The 21,133-nt window shown below is 36.5% G+C and overlaps 1 protein-coding gene across 1 annotated transcript in view; it reads left to right on the forward strand.

The window, feature by feature from the left end:
• The window catches only part of LOC132364356 (EGF-like and EMI domain-containing protein 1), a 509,410-nt gene extending 491,076 nt beyond the window's left edge, over nucleotides 1-18,334 (forward strand). The window contains 5 exon segments of the mRNA XM_059919966.1: nucleotides 2,313-2,450; nucleotides 6,288-6,410; nucleotides 8,632-8,830; nucleotides 10,803-10,951; nucleotides 18,303-18,334. Of these exon segments, the coding sequence (XP_059775949.1) occupies nucleotides 2,313-2,450; nucleotides 6,288-6,410; nucleotides 8,632-8,830; nucleotides 10,803-10,951; nucleotides 18,303-18,334 (641 nt within the window).
• Nucleotides 18,335-21,133: the final 2,799 nt, after the last annotated feature.

The following is a 21,133-nucleotide window of genomic DNA, read 5'->3' on the forward strand; positions in this document are numbered from 1 at the left end:
ACACAGCCAAAAATAAATAAATAAATAAATTTAAAAAAAGAAAAAAACAATGAATTACGTGTTCTTCATGTAACAGTATATTTTAGGCAAATATTGTTTTAACTTTTTCCTAGGACAACAATATTTTGTATTTATATCATTTCTTCTCAGAGGCTCTCAAAATACTGTATAGCATAAACATTGAATCCTCAAAGTGTGCTATGAATGCACTATCACTATCTTGTGATTAGAAATTAGAAAATTCCAGATCTAGCATGGTTAAATAAAACTGTTCCCAAACTACCAAGCAGTATATAGTGAACCTAAGTTCCATATGTATTTAATGCATATTTAATATGCTGAGTAAATAATGATTTTTTGCTATCTATGAGAAACCACAGGGATCAGGTTTTAAAGTTTTTTTAAAGCATATTTTTAGGTATGATAGTTAAACAGTTTCATCTGTATCAAGAACGCAGACTCTCAGCTTACTTCTAGTGGCCAGTTCTAGATGCGTATGCGCATGTCTGAGTCCCGTATAGTTTAGCTCTTTATGAGGTTACAGTAATGTCATTTATATGTAAAGTACCTCCGGCAGTCTTACAGCTGCATTGATCACAGGGAAACAAGAATAGGAGCCAAAATTTGAAATATGTCTCCCTACAGAGTATATGCTAACATATTGTGAAAAATATCAGTTCCCTTAATTATTTCAGCCTTTCCTTTAGCTCTCTTATTTTGCTCAGTCCTAAACTAGCTGTTTCTAAACCCAAAGGCATTCTTATTTTCAACAATAAATTGATTAGCATAATCTTTTTTTTTGTTTATTCAATCATTCAAAACCTATTTTTAAAAAAAATTTTAGCAGTCTTTTTTTTTAACATCTTTATTGGAGTACAATTGCTTTACAATGGTGTGTTAGTTTCTGCTGTATAACAAAGTGAATCGGCTATACATATACATATGTTCCCATATCCCCTCCCTCTTGCATCTCCCTCCCACCCTCCCTATCCCACCCTTCTAGGTGGTCACAGAGCACCGAGCTGATCTCCCTGTGCTATGCGGCTGCTTCCCACTAGCTAGCTATTTTACATGTGGTAGTATATATATGTCCATGCCACTCTCTCACTTCTTCCCAGTTTACCCTTCCCCCTCCCCGTGTCCTCAAGTCCATTCTCTACTCTCAAAACCAATTTTTGAACATCTGTTAGGAGCTGGGTAATACAAGATGATGAAGGCACAGGGGAATGAGCACAGTGACAGGGACGTGCCCTGGGTGCCCTGGGACACATGGCTGCTGCCTGGCGTAGACTGGAAGCTGGGACCAGGGAGCATGATTTCTGTACATGTAACCATACAGGAACATAGCAGATACCTTGGCAGTTTGAATGGTGATATAGGCTCTCAAGGAATACCACAATCCTAAGTGTCCTTGTCCTGTTCTTTCCCATCTTTCTTCTTTCAAAGGATTCAGGAGTTAAGGATGGAAGGAAATGAACCAATGTCGTCGCTCTCATTTAGAGGTGTGTCCAAGCAACACAAATGAAGAACAGTAGAGGCCAATGGTGAAAATAGCAGAGTATCTAATTCCATATTTTTAACAATGATGCAAAGCATTCTTTTATTTTTCATTTTCTCACTTAGAAAATGATTGGTTATAATACCTGTGTGCTCAGGAAAATTGGCATCTGTACACTGAGCTGGATTCCCCCCAAAGTGCCCCAAAGTAGCGGCATGTACCACGATCAGCAAATTAGGGCTCAAAGGAAGAGAATGGTTATGTAATAAGTGACTCTTGTATACATCAAAGCTGATTAGCATACGAGCATGATACCAGTTACATATAATCAGCTAATTCATTGGTTTTTTGTTCATAGTTTTGTTCCAAAGCCATTTTTAACAGTATTTTCATGTACTCACAGCCTAAAAAAAGGGCAGATATTAACATACCATTAGTTTGAGAACAGATATGTCAGCTGTATTTGCTTTCTGATCATTGATTCAATACACATATTTTTTACATTCTGAAAATACTGAAAATTCCCAGACGTAAGTGTCCTTTAAGATACGTTTAATAACCACTGGTGGACTCATTACCTTTCTGCCACACTCTGTCAATTTGACATTATTTATAGGTTTATTAGCATTTTGATATGGTATAGATATTTACAATGCTTAATAGTCCTCAGACTTTTACTTTTATATGTTTAGAGTGTTGACAGATTTCCAATAAAGTTTGTCATCTCCCAACAGAGAGAGTGTACCCATTGTTGCCATGTATTCAGATTTCTCTGTTATTATGCTAATAATTCTCTTTTGCTTGTTTTGGAAAGGGATTGAATTGGAAATTGTCAATAGCTGTGAAAAGAATAATGGTGGTTGTTCCTGTCACTGTGAACATGCAGTTGGTGGGCCCTGTTGCTCCTGTAACCATGGACACTGGCTTGATTCAGATGAGAAAACATGCATAGGTAATGTATGGTAAATGCCATCTTCCTTCAGAAGTTGCCCTGGATTCATTTAGCCCTTTCTTCTCTAATACTTAGTGCTCTAATGTAGCCACATCTCTCAAACTGCAAGAATTAAAATGAACAGTGTCTTTGGCTACTGGATAAATGTAAAAGAAATGCTAATTGACAGAAGACATCATTGTGTTTAGATATTTACTTTGAAGTTAAAGGAGATTTAAAACTTATTAGCAATATATATGGACTTAACAGTTTTATTTCTGGAAAATATTCTAAGGCCTATCTAACCATTTAATGTAATTTATAATTCAAACAAAAATGCCACCATGCATGCTAATTCTCTCCACCACAAGCAGAAGCAATCATGTTCATTGGTTTTCAACTTGGTGATAATTTGGATGCATGTTCACCTTTGACATGGCAGGTAGCTACATTCCAAAAGAAAACTTTAAAAGATGTTATTCTTTGGAAATCCCAGCTCAAAACTATTTTTAATGGATAACTTTTTCAATGTATTATTAGAACTTATATCATTTAAGACAATGAGAAGAATAAATTCCACCCCAGCCTTGCTTCATAATGAAATGTTTAATCTAGAACTTCTGAGAAAAAGGAATATCTACTAAAAATAGGGAGGGTGAACATCAAACTAAATTACTATGTGCCCTGGGTCTGAGAGCACCTACAAGCCCCTGAAACAATTTGCCATCATTCGAGAATTATGACACCATATTTGCTTGTTTTCTTTTGTGATACTTTATATCACCTTTCTTAAAAATTATGATGTGAGTACTAAAAAAAATCTTTGACCTTTTCATGCTACAGTATGGTTTGAGGCAAATTGAAGTACCAAAAGAGGAGAGGTGAATTTCAAAAGCCTAAGTCATTGGGATTTTTTAGTTTGGTACTAATGTGACAGAGTGAACTTCAAGGGATTTTGAAGTATTCTGGTTTCATGAATTATTTAACCAAAACAATGTCATTACTTGTTATTTCTTGATGGAACATCACCTTCTGCATTTTTCTCAGTGTCTATGATGATTAACTTAATGAAACCAGTTGCTTGCCTTGCTTCTTTTTTGTAATGAAAATTATGCTTATAATTTTCTACCTTGCTAACATTTGTATCTCTGGAAAAAATAAAGGGCTTCCTTTCTTCTTTGCTCCCTCGCTCCCTCCCTCCCTTCCTTCTTTCCTTCCTACCTTCTTTTCTTGACTGTTGGGTAAGGGAAACTGGAATTTTGCTAAACCTTTTGTTTGCAACTTATAATTTGGTATCTTTCCTTATTCTTTGAAAAGTACAATTCAGTAAAGTTCTTATTTACAGCCAGAAAAAGTAGCATCTGCCAGGGTCAAAATGTAGAAAATTGCATATTAATGACATTTCAGCAGTCAACATGACAACATTGTTTCGTTTACGGCTCAAGTTTATTTCATTTTCCAACAATAAATAACACTCATTCCTAAAGACCAAATATTCACTAGAGTAAAGGCAATGATTTGTTTGGAGTGTGCATATACATACTCTGCTTATTTGCCTGAGAACAGATTAAGGCCATGGATGCTTTGTAAAACATTCATGCATGAGGGAAATTAAACAATTTTCTTTTTAGTGTATTTTAGGATCAACTTTCCTTTTACATAACTTTCCTTTTACACAACTTTCCTTTTACATATAAATGTGTTCTAATCTGCAAATGGTCAGTCTTGCCCAAATGCAAAAATTTATTAGGGCTAAAACCTAGAGATGTGTTAACACAATTTGAAAGACAACTATACAAAATACAAGTGTCTGACCAGCAGTAAGTTCACTAAATTTAACAATTGGTAGTTATCAGAAAAATAATTTTATTCTAATCTTTGGAGCTTTATTCAGTGACTATGTGTGGGGGGCAGATACAGAAGGTCAAGTTTTTTCAAGGTTTACTTTTGATGCTTTTCTGAAGTCATAGTTGAAATGTTTAATTGTTTCACCTGACTGCAATTAATGCTGTAGTTTTGATTAGGGCTAAATTTTTAAGTACAGGTGAATTTCTCTATGATGCTGCAATATTTGGTGTATTGGCCAATGTAAATAGGAAAAATATGATCATCAGAGAGGAAGAAAAATTAAAAATAAAAAATAAGCAAGCAAAGATATTACCAAATAAGATCTGAAAAGGAATCAAGAAATTTAGGAAAACAGGTGATATAAGGGTTGAAGGGACAGGGCATTTTAAGAAAGGAAGAATGGGGTTTCAGGTGAGTTCTGTACATGAGACAGGAAATAACCCCAGAGGAATGATAATAGAAGAAGAATCCAAAATGGGTCATAAAATGATAGATCGAGGAATTCATTTTTCCAGTTATGTGATGCAATTGTGCTCCTTACTGGTTGAGAACAGGGACTCATGAGACGTATATGTTTAGAGGCTCTGGTGATATCTGAGAAGACTTTTTAAAAAATCTTGAAATAAGAAAATCCAAAAAACATAAAAGATAATGTTTTAGATAAAATGAAACTGAATTTTTTAAAGTTTTTTTTTGTCCTCTATATTCATGCTACGTAATACAAAGGATAAATGAAGTTTTAATATAAGAAAGGAAAAAAATATCATCTAGAGGGTTGTGAGTAGTACTGCTTGTGACATTTTGCAGGAGAAAGAATATTTTGTGTCCAAATGACCTTCATTTGGATATTTTATGGTGACCCTTAACCTTAGCTGATTGATTGCATTTTCTTTCCTTCCTTTGTCTTGTCTGCATTTTCTTACATTGGTACCCTTTCCAAGGTTAATTGAGACACTGACCTTTTATATCTGGGGCCGCTCATGTAGTTATGGAGCAATGGGATTTTGTAAACTCAGCACTGACAGGCTACCCAACTTAACAGTTCAACAAAGGGGGTAGAATTGAACTAAGGACCTATAGCCAAAAACCCTGACCACACAATTCCCAGGTGTCTAGCCTGGTGAAAGCAGTGGGTAAAGAGTCTGTTGCTACCCTTTAGCCAATTATATTATAAATGATCCCCTCAAAACTCAGGACAAATCGATTAGCCTTTGGCTGAAAGGTTTCAATTTGACATCTTCTGGTGCATTTTTATTTTCTGCAAGGCAAATAAAGGAAGACACATGCCAGACTGTAGAATTCTAGAGTAACAGTGCTGAAGGAGACTTAAAGATCATCATTTAGAAAGCTGTTTATCTGATAGGACATTCCAGGGTAATAGTGTCACCAATTATAATAAAAACTCATCCCAGTCAAAGCATCATCGAAAAGTTCAAGCAGATGCCCTGAAATATTCTGTAATTTAACACATAATATTTAAAATGATTGTCTGCCCTCTCTCTAAATTGCCTTTATCCACGGCTCTTCCCAGTCACGTGACTTCTTTTTGCTTGGGAACGTTCTTTCATCTGAAGTTCCAGAAGAACAATCACATAGGGGCCTAAGACTGCCTCCTCTTTGCAGCTATTAAATGTCCACTAAATGGAATTTTTGGGCTATTCTTCTCAAGCTGTTTTTTTGTTGTCGTTCTTCAAGTTCTCTGTTCAGTTAGATTGCTATTTAAACTGGAAAAATAGCAGAGATCTCTTACCCTGTGCTTATAAATGCATTTGGAGATGACTTACATGCTTTTCAAATAAATACCAGGCGTAGAAGCATGTCAGAAACGTAAACCCAAATGCAGCCTCATTTGTTTTGTGTTATAGTCTCTTCAGTGTCTGTACTCTGTAACCTGAGAAATAGGAAATGATTAGTAAAACAGTTTTAATTTCGAAGTGAGGCTTATCGGCACCTTCACAGGTCAGTTAAATTCCTGCCCTTAAGTAACAGAAATGTTCTTTCCCCCTTTAGACCTTGATGAATGTGAGAGTGGAGAAGCCTGCTGGGCCCAGCTCTGCATCAACTATTTAGGAGGCTGTGAATGCAGTTGTCAGGAAGGCTTTAGGATCAGTTCTGATGCTTGTGGATGTGATGGTGAATTCCTGAGCTCTAATGTGAAATCCCTGATGTGATGGGGCAATCAATGGAGGGGGAATATCTGAGATAGAGGGTTAGGGTGGGAAAGGGAAGGCTTTGACACTAAAGAGACTTGGATCTCTCTGTGGCTCGACCACGTTCTATTATATGAACTTGGGTGACAGTGCTCTGAGCCTCAAATCCTCATCAGTAAAGTGAAGACAATAATGGAATTACTGGGGAAATTAAGAAAAGTAATAAATGTAAAGTGCCTACTACTGTGATTGACATCGAGAAATCACTCAACTAAAAGTAGCTATTATTATTATAATAATAGTCATCGACCCATAATCCCTTTTACCTAATTTAATATATATAGGCAAGTGAGAGATTCCAGCAAGCCATAGCACACTGCCACAGGAATTGCTCGTGGCAAGCTTGACTGGAATCAGAGGTGATTACTGAGTGTCCTTCTAATTTAAGGGCAATAGCAAAAGGATTGCGGGTTCATGAGCCACAGTCCAAATCTGTATCAGAATCCTTTATATATCTGATATTAACCTAGCTAATGCAAGTTTTAAGATGAGTCATTTTATAGTTTTCTAACTTATTTGTTGAAATGGATTCACTTACCTTTCAGATGACTTCTAGCTGATAGGTATATTTTTATATGATAGGAGAGTCTGAATTCAGTGAGTAGAGTTAATTCACTTTTTTATACCATTAAGAAGGGCTCATGTCAGTCATTGCTGTAAATTACTTTAACGAGTTTACCTTAAATATATAATCTTTAAATTTTCATTTGTGATTATTATTACCATTATTTTGAACCTTACTTTTCTTGAAATAAAAGATTAGAAGATTGTTATCTATTTCAATAATAGTCAAATTATATAAGAAGACTTTAAAAAGAAGTGCCTCAGAGAAAATAGTGTTTCTTGGATTAAAGAAATAAATTCTTGTATTCTGTTGAGGATAATAGTTGTGTTTCTTCATATAGATGCCAAACTCCCCAGCCCTGCAGTATAGATAACAGCAAAGAACATACAACTATGATATCTATATATTCTAAACACAGTAGAGCATATTACCACTTACACCTCCCATCCAATTAACAGAGCCAAAAAAAATTGAATTTCATGTGCCATCTGTTCTTAAGCAGAGTGAGCCAAGAGATGATTGTATGGCGTGAATATACATACTTGGGTACACACATCCAAATGGAAAAGGTATCCACAATCTGAGGCCAGGCCTAGAAACTCAGCTTCATAAATGAACTTTTAGTATACTGAACACATTGATCAAAGTCTGGGCTCAGACGTGGACATAACACCAGTAAGTCATATGAGATTAAGGCCTAGGGTTCTTCCATCTCTCAAATTCTCCACAAACTGTGTACAGAATTATGCATGGAATAAAGGCTTCACCATAGATATTGAATAATTCAAGAGTGAATGAACGTTCTGCAAAATGGTACACAGCCTAAGACCATGTAAGTTTTAAATTCTTCCTCAAATCTCATGAACAAGCTCTCAGAAAGACCTTATCTATGTAGGTAAGCTATGGTAAACTTGGAAATGAGTGAAGGAAAAATAATTGGCAGGATATATTTGAGGAAGAATTTGGGGCTATGCTTTCTATATAGCAATACATTGTTATTGGTTAATAAAGGTGACAAATCTGCCCATGAGTTCATAATGTCTATTTTACCTCTCAATGCCTAAGAGCAGACACTGTTTAAATTTTCCCAGATGTGGATGACTGTCTGGATGTCAGTATCGTCTGTGACCAACTATGTGTCAACTCTGTGGGAACCTATGAGTATACTTGTGAGGAAGGCTGCAGAATTGGAAGTGATGGAAAAACTGGCATCTGTAAGTTGCTGTGGAGAGTTTTATCGAATCTCTTCTAACCGACTTCAACCCTTGTCTTGTTCTTTGGGAGCACGGAGACCATATATTCTTTAACTCAACCTGTCCTCCCCTTTCTCTCTTCACAGACTGAGATCTTTCTTTTCCTTTTGTTCTTTCTGCGGCAGTTTCAACTCTGTGCTTGCTGCTTCTCACCTTCATTTACAATAGGCAGTTTGAAATGGCTTTCTCAAAGAGTTTTACCTTTCAGCTGCCCCCTGCCTTGACTGTATAGTTCAGACTCTCTCATTTTTCCCATCAACCCTTGCTCAATTTTTCCTTCTTTTAACCAGCATGTGGAATCCAGGTCTTTCCCTGTGCGGTCTGAGCTTTAGTTGATGATGAGTTAAAGGAAGAAGAAGAGGAATTAGACATTGTGAAGTTTCCAGGTCTTCTATTCAAGAGCCCACCTCAACTGCTTCATTATGTGGCCACCTCTCTGCCTCTCACCCACGAAGATGAAGAAGATGAGGAGGAAGAGGGGAAAGGTATTCGAGGAGAACTGACTGCTTTGCACAGAGTTGGTGCGTAAAAGCATGTATCTCATTAAAATCACCTCTTTTCTCTATTTTTAGATAATTCACATAAATCTTTCATAGACAATTTCATTATCAATGTTTAATGCCATCAAGTGTTTTAACGTGATATTAGCAAGAAAAATGGGGCCAAAATTACTTCTTCAAAGCTCCCTATGAAATTCATCATCTTTTGTCTTTCTTCCCTTTAGCACAAAAAAAGGTTGCTATGTAGGTATGTGTGGACGAGGGGGTGCAGGGGGGTGGGCGCTATTGAAAATATGATACAGTGAAATGGAGCTGAAAAATAGCTTTGAATTAGCGTAATGGAGAAAAGGATTGGGACCTTTTAGTTCTAACAGTTTAAACTCTACTAGAAGTCATTTTTGTATAGTTAAAATTTACCTTAAATAGCCTTAAAATCTAGACCCTTTCTAAATTTTAAAATGCAGAAAATCAATGGTTCAATATGCTCAAGTGGACCAAGAAAAAATATCTTTACAAATGTGAGCAGTTTTTCTTATATATCCATGCAACGGAACTCAAGCATCAAATCACTTCTGATCAGAATAAATTAGCATAACCTCTTTCAAAAGTAACAGTTTGCAGCCAGTCTGCTGCTTCTTTTTCTTTTCTTTGTAAGACAGAGCTGCTCTTTTTGTTCTCCCTCTATTCCTTGTATTTTAAGAGCATCAAAGCTTAATGATTTCTTTAGAAGACATTCAGTAAAATAGCAGATGTGTTTATACACTATGGTCAATGATAATAATATCAATAAATGCATCTGCATAATGATAGAAATGCTTTAATGTTACTGAATTAGACTCCTGATACTTTGGCTACTCAAAGTCAGAATAGAAATAGTTCAGGGCTACCAAGACAGTCAGAACTTGAGTGGTCAAGATCTAGAGAGAAGAGAAGCTCAGACAAGTGAGATGGACAATCTGTGCTACTTTTCTCCTTGAGCCATTTGCTAATGTATGGGCTATGCAGACAGAGAAGACAGGAAGTCTACCGACAGCTGCAAAGAGAGTAAGGAGCTAAGCACAGTTACAGCAGTATCATGCATGGTGCTGGAGAGGTAGAAGTTGGAGTTGAGAATCTGCCAAGGTGGAGAAGCCTTGCTAAACATGACAGGCTTTCAACTGGGACATCTGAAAGACCCCATCTAGAAACAGGGGCAAATCTTAAAATGGAGTGAGCCTTAAAAAAACAACTGAGATAAAGTCTCTCCATCCTTATTCAGATTAAGATAATTTCCCTCAAGAATAGAATGGATAAACACATTATGGTACATTTATACAATAGAATACTATATAGCCATAAAAAATAAACTAGTGAACACACAATATGGATGAGTCTCATAAACATTATATAGAATGAAAGAAGCTTGATACCAAAGAGTACATACTTCACAATTCCATTTATATAAAGTTCAAAAATAAGGGAAAATAATCCATGGTGATATAAATCAGAATAGAGCTTAATTGGTTAGGCTAATGATTAAGAATCATCAAGTCACCTTTCAGTTTTTGGGGTGCTGGTAATAATCTATATCTTCATCTGGGAGGCATTTACATGGGGTTGTTTACACTGTGGGAGAAAAAAGTATGAAGTGTACACTTGAGTTTTGTGCACTTCTTTGCATGTATATTAAATCTCAGTAAAAAGACTTACTTGGGAAAAAAACAAAAGAAAACTTTGCATAAAACAGCATGGAAGGAAAAACACTAAAGTGCCAGGACCATTGATTATTTTTGTGTTCAGAAATTAATGGTAATTTCTTTTCATTTTTTACTTTCTTAAATATCCTAAATATTCTTTAGGGACTACTTCCAAGCTCTATTTTAAAAGGTATCTCTTTGCTATTGTCTTTTTCTGAGACTCTTTAGGAAATGTGCTCAAGGATCATGTTTATTTGTTTTGTGGAACATGAAGGGTTTCATCTTTATTTTCAGTGACGTAGACAGTATGGGTCCACTAAGATGGTATTGCATTCCGGTCTGTTTAGATCATACCTTCGGACACGATTGCACGTTGAGCTGTGAGGACTGCATGAATGGAGGCTGGTGCCAGGAAGGAAAGAGTGCATGCTTCTTCCCAGCTGGCTGGGGAGACATTCTTCATAACGAAAGTAAGTGATTCCTTGGAGCCCTGGTAAGAGAGTGATGAATTTTCCTTTACTGCTGGTAAACTGTTGGTCATGAGCTCTTTACATATGTTCTCCCCAAAATGTTTTAACAAGGTTAACAATTGATGTGGGTGAGAAACCAATTTATTTGTTGTGCACAAAGAATGTCTGTGAAGCACTGAGGTTTCAAACTGAACATGTGATTAAAATGGGAGATTTTGTGTTCCCTGGGAAACTTGATGTGCTGTCTCTTGTTTATCCATGGAACGTAAAAGTTTATAAAGGATCCTCATATTCTAGGCCTATAAAAATCCCTCCATTTAAATAAATCATTAGGCCCTGGCAAGCTACCCCCAATGAAGAAAAAAAAAATGAAAGGATTTGAGTTACGAAGTGTAGTTAATGGAACTGCTTGACTGTTTGCTGCCTCTTTTTTGTTTGTGTTTTCTCTTCTTTTTCTTTTAAACAATATGTAAATACAGCCAGTGACACTTGTAAGTTTTTTATATAAGTCTCTCATGAGAAAATGTCAATGATTTGAAAAATAATACCTCTAATAAATTTTTTCCTTTATATTTTAAATGGAGGTATATTTGCAGATACTAAAACTGCCAAGTAATAAAAACAGAATATATGGACTATTTTTATTTCCTTTTTCTCTTTTTAAATTTCCCTCATAAATTTTTTAATAAAAGAGTTTTCTTGGTCTTTGTGAATCGCTTGGAAGATGATATGAGCAGATTTTCTTTTGAAGCCCCTGCGTGTGGGAAGAAAGAGCACAAATATTGTTTCTATTATGAGATGGATGCAAAACTTGAATTATAACATAGTGAAGTGATTCCCCCAGAATTACTAGTTAGAGTGTGGAGGCTCTTCCTGAAGCATCAGTCTGATCATGTCTCCCTGCTGCTTAGAAAGCCTCAGGAGTGTCCCATTTCCTGATACATAAAGCTTTATGCTTCTAATCTAGTTACTGGCAACCATCTAATATCAGGCCCTCATAAATCCTTTTCTCTTTCTATCCACAACTCTTTGACCAGCTTATCATTTCCAGCAAGCTAAACCACTCACTACTTAATGCTTTGCACTTTTCAGCTTTGTTCCTTTCACTAAGCTGCCATCTTTGTCTATTGCCATTTATTGCACGAAGCTTTATTTGATGGCCCCAGTCTAATCACAGCTATTTATATTTTTGGTGGATTTAAAGCCTCTCTCTCTACTTCTCTCTCTCTCTTTCTCTCCCTCTCTCCATTGAATTAGAGTTAGCTATGCTGCTGTTCCATTTCCTTACTAGCCTGGAAGCTTATTGACCGGATCCTTTTCACATTTCTCCAAGTTGGAAGCACCTGTGCATGAATGGATAAAACTTTGTATTGAGACTCCCAGCTATATGGACCTGCTGCTTGACATAGTCAACTGTATAAAACTGGGATCAAATAAATCTTATTGCATGACTATTAGGAAGTAAGTGTTTTCCCTATATTGTAAATTTTTTGGGTAAATATGCATCTTCCAAACCCTTGATCCCTAACATGTCAGCATGAGAGATGAAACTAAAAATATATTGCAAATGCATCAGAATAAAACATCTGACACAAAATTAATATAGAAATGTTGAAAATGAACTTCCTGATAAAATGAAGATAACATGGCCCCTTCTTTGGCTTTGGAAAACCTTGAGATTCTCTAAGTGTTCACATGGTCCAGAAAAGGGCAGTCTGTCCCTGAAAGCAGAAACTTATGTCTTCTTTGCATTTCCTGTCTTTCTTTCATTTTTCTTCTACAAAAATTAAAACAGAACAATCCAGGTTGGAAAAAAAAAAGTGCTCAGTAATTCTTTAACAAAAAGGGAGAGCAAGAACACTTTCTTAAAAATCCCTATAAACTGTAATAAATGGAAGTGACCAATCATTCATCACTAGTATTTCTAAGAGTACCAGCTCTTCAAATGCAGCAAGAGACATTTAAAAAAAAAAAATTCTGCAGGGATCTGGAAAGTTGGTTTTCCCATGGAGTAGATCTTCTAGCCCAATATCTTTATTGGTCTATAATGAAAACATATACTTCGATGTTTTAGGAATTTCTCCAAGTAGTTACAGTGAAACAATTAAAAAATTACCACATATTAATTTTAACAGCACATTTTAGAACTCCATTTCTTTTGAAGAGATTTCATATTGACTGTCTCATTTGTTATTGTGAGACTCTATCCAGTGGAAAGAGAAGATAGGAGTATTTTCATATGACAAATGAATGGACTGTATATTATATGGAAGGGAAGATTCATGACTTCTTCCAAATCATCCAGCTATGGTTTGGCGCATGTTTGTTTTAAAATTTTCTTCTCCAGGATAATTGCTCTGTTTGATGTTAATGAAGTATTTAGTAAATCCGTGTGCACCATGATATCATATTCTTTTGGTGGGGGACTACCAGATGATAGTGTTGGTATGCCAATATTGATGCCTTGCTATAATCCACATACTGTTCAAGCTATTTAAACGTGCCTAGCTTCATTTTCCAGGTATATATATTTTAAAAAATGTGCCATCTATAGTTTCTGTAAGAATTCAAAGACTTACTACATGTAAATTAACAATGCAGGTCTCAACCAGTATTTGTGGCCAGTTTCTTTCTCTCTTACTCCTTTTGTTTTCCCCTTTCCTTTTCATAGTAACCTCGGGCTTGAAAGCAAAGAAAAAAGCGAATAAGAAGCCAAGTTTCCATATTAGCAACATCTGGAATGGTGTGGGTGGGTTAGATGGAGGAGGTGATATAAATGTAGTTTTACAATATTTAGCCAATTATGATAAAATGTCAATTTAAATAGGTACTGAACTTATCTCAACAGCTCTATTTACTCAAGTTAAGCTTAAAGTCATAGACATTTCCCCCACTTTATTTATTTTTAATGGAATAGTAAGCACTTCCCCCACAAAACAACAAACCAAAGAAAACAGTTGTTTGCTTGACTTTGTCAGTCTTTGTGCAGAATACCTTGGAACCATCAAGACAGTCTTAGTTGCCTTCATTTCCGGTTAAAAATCCATGGCTTTTTTTTCTACATTTTCTTCCCATTTTTCAAAATAGAAGATGCAGTTTGTTTCTCACTAAGGTTAGTAACATATATAGAGCAAAAATGTTTAAGTGGTTCTGAAAATGTGAAGGTTAGAGTTTAAGGAACAAGGTAAATTTTGCATGTAAACCTTGTTAGCAGTTCTTCAGTCAACATCATTTTAACTAGCTGTATCAGTAATTCTTCCAGCAATGATGACGCCATTCAAACTAGGAACAGGCCAGAGACTCTTCCTGGGTCTGCAAGTTACAGAGATTTTAATTACTGAGAATCCATTCTAATAGAAAGACAAGCTTTTATTCTCTAACCATTTGTATCACAATGAGTATATTACACTGTGTGTCCACCTTCTCCATTTTCTTCATAGCTCGTTCCCTAGAGACCAGTGGGAAAGAGTATGACGGCATCTGTGATTGTCAGAACGGAGGCACCTGTGATCCTCTGAGCTGGCAGTACCAGTGCCCCTCAGGGGTTCATGGGAAAACCTGTGAAGACGGTAGGAATGGCTGGTCACATGAGACAGCTCTTTAAGTTCTTGATGTTTCTAATAGGAAATAAACAAAATAAAAGCTGCATCTCTACTTTTCAAGGTGGTCTTTTCTTTTTTCTTTTTAATATGGTTTTTATTCTTCAATTTGTTAATATGGTGTATCACATTGATTGATTTGCGTATATTGAAGAATCCTTGCATCCCTGGGATAAATCCCACTTGATCATGGTGTATGATCCTTTTAATGTGTTGTTGGATTCTGTGTGCTAGTATTTTGTTGAGGATTTTTGCATCTATATTCATCAGTGATATTGGTCTGTAATTTTCTTTTTTTGTAGTATCTTTGTCTGGTTTTGGTATCAGGGTGATGGTGGCCTCATAGAATGAGTTTGGGAGTGTTCCTTCCTCTGCAATTTTTTGGAAGAGTTTGAGAAGGATGGGTGTTAGCTCCTCTCTAAATGTTTGATAGAATTCACCTGTGAAGCCATCTGGTCCTGGACTTTTGTTTGTTGGAAGATTTTTAATCACAGTTTCAATTTCATTACTTGTGATTGGTCTGTTCATATTTTTTATTTCTTCCTGGTTCAGTCTTGGAAGGTTATACCTTTCTAAAAATTTGTCCATTTCTTCCAGGTTGTCCATTTTATTGGCATAGAGTTGCTTGTAGTAGTCTGTTAGGATGCTTTGTATTTCTGTGGTGTCTGTTGTAACTTCTCCTTTTTCATCTCTAATTTTATTGATTTGAGTCCTCTCCCTCTTTTTCTTGATGAGTCTGCCTAATGGGTTATCAATTTTGTTTATCTTCTCAAAGAACCAGCTTTTAGTTTTATTGATCTTTGCTATTGTTTTCTTTGTTTCTATTTCATTTATTTCTGCTCTGATCTTTATGATTTCTTTCCTTCTGCTAACTTTGAGTTTTGTTTGTTCTTCTTTCTCTAGTTCCTTTAGGTGTAAGGTTAGATTGTTTATTTGAGATTTTTCTTGTTTCTTGAGGTAGGCTTGTATTGCTATAAAATTCCCTCTTAGAACTACTTTTGCTGCATCCCATAGGTTTTGGGTCATCGTGTTTTCATTGTCATTAGTTTCTACGTATTTTTTGATTTCCTCTTTGATTTCTTCAGTGATCTCTTGGTTATTTAGTAACGTATTGTTTAGCCTCCATGTGTTTGTGTTTTTTATGCTTTTTTCCCTGTAATTGATTTTTAATCTCATATTGTTGTCATCAGAAAAGATGCTTGATATGATTTCAATTTTCTTAAATTTACTGAGACTTGGTTTGTTACCCAAGATGTGATCTATCCTGGAGAATGTTCTGTGTGCACTTGAGAAGAAAGTGTAATCTGCTGTTTTTGGATGGAATGTCCTACAAATATCAATTAAATCTACCTGGTCTATTGTGTCATTTAAAGCTTGTGTTACCTTATTAATTTTCTCTTTGGATGATCTGTCCATTGGTGTAAGTGAGGTGTTAAAGTCCCCCACTATTATTGTGTTACTGTCAATTTCCTCTTTTATAGCTGTTAGCAGTTGCCTTATATATTGAGGTGCTCCTATGTTGGGTGCATATATATTTATAATTGTTATATCTTCTTCTTGGATTGATCCCCTGATCATTATGTAGTGTCCTTGCTTGTCTCTTGTAACATTCTTTATTTTAAAGTCTATTTTATTTGATATGAGTATTGCTACTCCAGGTTTCTTTTGATTTCCATTTGCATGGAATATCTTTTTCCATCCCCTCACTTTCAGTCTGTCTGTGTCCCTAGGTCTGAAGTGGCTCTCCTGTAGACAGCATATATATGGGTCTTGTTTTTGTATCCATTCAGCAAGCCTGTGTCTTTTGGTTGGAGCATTTAATCCATTCACGTTTAAGGTAATTATCAATATGTGTGTTCCTATGACCATTTTCTTAATTTTGGAGGGTTTGTTTTTGTAGGTCCTTTTCTTCTCTTGTGTTTCTCACTTAGAGAAGTTCCTTTAGCATTTGTTGTAGAGCTGGTTTGGTGGTGCTGAATTCTCCTAGCTTTTGCTTGTGTGTAAAGCTTTTGATTTCTCCATCGAATCTGAATGAGATCCTTGCTGGATAGAGTAATCTTGGTTGTAGGTTCTTCCCTTTCATCACTTTAAGCATATCATGCCACTCCCTTCTGGCTTGTAGCATTTCTGCTGAGAAATCAGCTGTTAACCTTATGGGAGTTCCCTTGTATGTTATTTGTCATTTTTCCCTTGCTGCTTTCAATAATTTTTCTTTGTCTTTAATTTTTGCCAGTTAGAATACTGTGTGTCTCGGCATGTTTCTCCTTGGGTTTATCCTGTATGAGACTCTCTGCGCTTCCTAGACTTGGGTGGCTATTTCCTTTCCCATGTTAGGGAAGTTTTTGACTGTAAGTTCTTCAAATATTTTCTCAGGTCCTTTCTCTCTCTCTTCTCCTTCTGGCACCCCTATAATGTGAATGTTTTCGTGTTTAATGTTGTTCCTGAGGTCTCTTAGGCTGTCTTCATTTCTTTTTGTTCTTTTCTCTTTATTCTGTTCCTCACCAGTAAATTCCAACATTCTGTCTTCCAGGTCACTTATCCGTTCTTCTGCCTCAGTTATTCTGCTATTGATTCCTTCTAGTGTATTTTTCATTTCAGTTATTGTATTGTTCATCTCTGTTTGTTTGTTCTTTAATTCATCTAAGTGTTTGTTCTTTAATTCTTCTAGGTCTTTGTTAAACATTTCTTGTATTTTCTCGATCTTTGCCTCCATTCTTTTTGCGAGGTCCTAGATCATCTTCACTATCATTATTCTGAATTCTTTTTCTGGAAGGTTGCCTATCTCCACTTCATTTAGTTGTTTTTCTGGGGTTTTATCTTTTTCCTTCATCTGGTACATAGCCCTCTGCCTTTTCATCTTGTCCATCTTTCTGTGAATGTGGGTTTTGTTCCACAGGCTGCAGGATTGTAGCTCTTCTTCAAGGTGGTTTTTCTGAATAAGTAAAGGGCTGTGTCTATATATACAAGAGCACAATTGCTTTGACTGATGAATGTGTAACAGAAAAAAATAACTGATACTTAAATCACCAACTGTGATCTAAGCAGGATGAATCCAGATACAGAGACAGCCTTTCTCATTTGCTGAGCAAAATGTTGAGTTTGTGTGCAGAGGTTTACACATACGGCCTGAGTGAATTGATTTGCTCTGCATAATAAAAGAATGAAGAAAATGAAGCTCTTTGGGCATATCAGGGAGGAAGTGAGATAAAAATCAGAGAAGAAAAGGAGAGGAGAGAGAGAGGAAAAGAGAGGAGAAATGATGGTTGAAAAGCTCACAAAATACCAATCCAATGATTGCTGTGTGTGGATTTTTCATGGAAACCAGTCAAGAGACCACATTTTCTACATGGGTTGATAAAACACAGAAAAGAAACTGCTTGTACAGTCCCAGGAGTTGAAGGCAGAGAGTCAATGAAGATATAAGTCTTCAGGGATTGCCAAAAATCATCGGAGTTTATTAGATTCTCACAGGTCGTGAAACTGGGGAGATGGAAACCAAGTTTAGTTTGCTCTCAGAGAGGTGCAGGAAGGCACCTCTAGTTGTTTATCCTCCGAACGCTATTTATTCATTTATTCAAAATATATATATTAAGTGCTTGCAAGGCACTGTGCCAGGTTTTATGATATGGTAACAAAACAAAAATAAAAAAGCTCCTGGTCCTTCTTCATGGAATTTACAGTCTTGTTCAAAGCAGACATCGGTTACAAATGTTGGTAGGTATTTCAAATTAAATATTAATGTGTGCTTGGAGGTCAGACCATGAGAACCATACAGACTGTGTGAGCCAGGGAACGACTTCTAGAGAAGTGACCCTTAAGCAGAAGCCTGCAAAAGGAGGAGACATGAGACAGGGGATGAGAGAGTGAGCCACGTGTTGCCCAGCTGTGAAATGGGAAAGAGTGAGGTACATTAGAGGCACCTAAGGAAGGTCAGCTGGTGGAGCAAAAGTCAGGGAGATATTAGTGCAACATGAGGTCAGCCAGTGCAGGGGCTCATCAGTCTTGTTATGTTTGGAGTTTTTAACCTGACAGCAATGGCAAGTCATTGCAGAATTTTTGGCAGAGGACATAAAATCACAGGGGTGGTTTTTAAAAGAGCTCTCTAGCCTTGGTCCAATCAGATTGGAAATGTCTTACCTTTTGCAAGCTCCTTATCTTATGTAACAACAGCTCTAGTGAGGTTTGCATGTGGGTTAATATTCACTTCTTTGGCTTTCTACCCTTTAGGATGCCCAAAAGGATTCTTTGGGAAGAGTTGCAAAAGGAAATGTAACTGTGCCAACAGTGGCCATTGCCACAGGGTGTATGGCGCCTGTATGTGTGAGCCAGGGCGCTATGGGAGGTTTTGTCATCTGAGTAAGTCACAAGCATGGAATTTTCTCTCTGTGTGTAAGCAAGGAAGCTTAGAAAAATACTAAAAATACTTCAGTGTCAACTTAAAGGAAGACAGCCAACATAAGAGCTGCAAGCTTAAGTTTTATTCAGGGTCTTGCTGAAGACTAGAGCCTAGGAGACAGCCGCTCAGTTTGCTCTGAGGAAACTGCTCCAAAGAGGTAGGGGAGAAGCCAGTTTATTTATATATATTTCTATCCTCCCATACACATCTCATTTCATTTTAGGGTTGACTTAACTGGCACCACACCTGTTGTATGATATTATACATTATCCTTTACTTATGTAAAATGAAATGCCTTATATATTATTAAAGAGGAAGTGCAGTAATATGAAATAGCCCATACATTTTAAAAATGTTATTGCCAAGTTATGTAAATCCGCACCTCTGTAAATGACATTTTAAGGTAATTTAAAAAAATGAACACTCTTTCTACTAAATATATATATATATATATATATATGTGTGTGTGTATATATATATATATATACATGTTGGTAAAAGAATCTGGGTTCATTGAAATTTTTCCTGAGATATGCATCTAACCATCTAAGTGCCTGTTTATCCAAAGCACAGAGTGCCTCTTCCTGTTTTTCATCCTGGACTCCCCTCAGGGTACACTATTCTGCAGTGGGTTAGGACTTAACTGTTGTAGAACTGGGTGGTAAGCAACACATCTCTGTTCTTCTTTGTTCATATTAGACAAAAGAAGAGAGTAAAAAGTATAACATATTTTATATGGTCGTATCATATATATATATGACGATTTATGCTCTAATCTTTATTTAGCCTCCTTACGTTATAGAATCTATATTTTGATGAATGAAAGAAAAATATTTCTGGAGTCTTTCCATTTTTTCCCTAGTTAGGTTTACCTTGATTATTGAGAGAGGATTGTTAATAGTTCATTTAAGTGGACATTCCACACTTTATGAAAGTTGAATATCGAAGGCCCAGTACAAGTGTCTTTTATTTCTGGGTTCTAGTGCAAAACAATATCATTCCCTAAAATGTCTAAAACGTATTATTCACTTTGCATTTTGGCCAGCAATCACATTCTGCAAAAGATGTGAGAAAACACAATCACCAATAAATGTTTCAGCTCATCGGTAACTTTTAAGTTGTCTCCCAGTGGGACAGCTCTGGACTCCTACCGACCATCCCATCTTGAAGCTGTGTGCAAGTACCTGTGGGCCTGAAACAGTCTGTACCTCGCTCCACCACCTATTCCATATGCCTGCCTCTGAAAATCCTTCCTGAGTGAACCTCAGTAATACCATGACCCTTTTTTAATAACAGAGACCTTCTAGAGTCTTATATTGTATTTTTAGTTGAATGTCCATGGACCTTATCTACTTAAGAAAAGGCATGCTCCTTAAAAACAGAGAGTAAATTGTGAATTCTCCAATAACAGAGCCAGTGAAGACATCATAGAAAACTGAGCCTGAGTCATGAGGAAAGGCTTGGACAAGCAAAAGGGAAGAGAAGGGGAGAAGACATGGGTAAATGAGAAAATGGAGAGGCCAATGGTATGTTCCAGAGTATCAGATACTTCCTGGAACATGCCAAGGGAAGAAAACTCACCTAGAAACAAAGATAGCATCACTTCTGTTATTGTTCTTCTAGGGTAACAAGACACTCCCCATTTTTTAGTAATAACTTTTGAATATTTTATAAGCTAATACCAGATGTTTTGGCAAAAACATTTAAGTCATAATTTATCTGCTCAAAAATTTAAAAAGCAGATGGTGGTGGTGGCAATGTTGGTTAGCATTTGGAATGTGACCCTCTTTAGAAAATCATACACATTCCAGTTCTTCAGGACTCTTATTGTTCAGACTTGAGGCTTCATTTATTAATGCCACTTGCCTGGCCCTAAGAAGCTTGAATTTTGCAACCCTATATTAGTTTTCTAGGGCTGTCGCAATAAAGTACCACAAATTGAGTGCCTTAAACAACAGAAATGCATTGCCTCGCAGTTCTGGAGGCTGGTAGTCTGGGATCAAGGTGTTGGCAGATCATGCTCCCCCTGCAGGTGCTAGGGAAGGGTCGGTTCCAGGCCTCTTCCCTAGCTTCCTATAGTTCTTTGGCTTGTGACAGCAGAACTCCAACATCCTCATGGCATTCTCCCTGTGTGAGTGCCTCTGTGTCCAAATTTCTCCTATTTATAAGGACACCAGTCATATTGGA

The sequence above is a fragment of the Balaenoptera ricei genome, chromosome 4 (genome assembly GCF_028023285.1).
Source record: "Balaenoptera ricei isolate mBalRic1 chromosome 4, mBalRic1.hap2, whole genome shotgun sequence".
Lineage (NCBI taxonomy): Eukaryota > Metazoa > Chordata > Mammalia > Artiodactyla > Balaenopteridae > Balaenoptera > Balaenoptera ricei.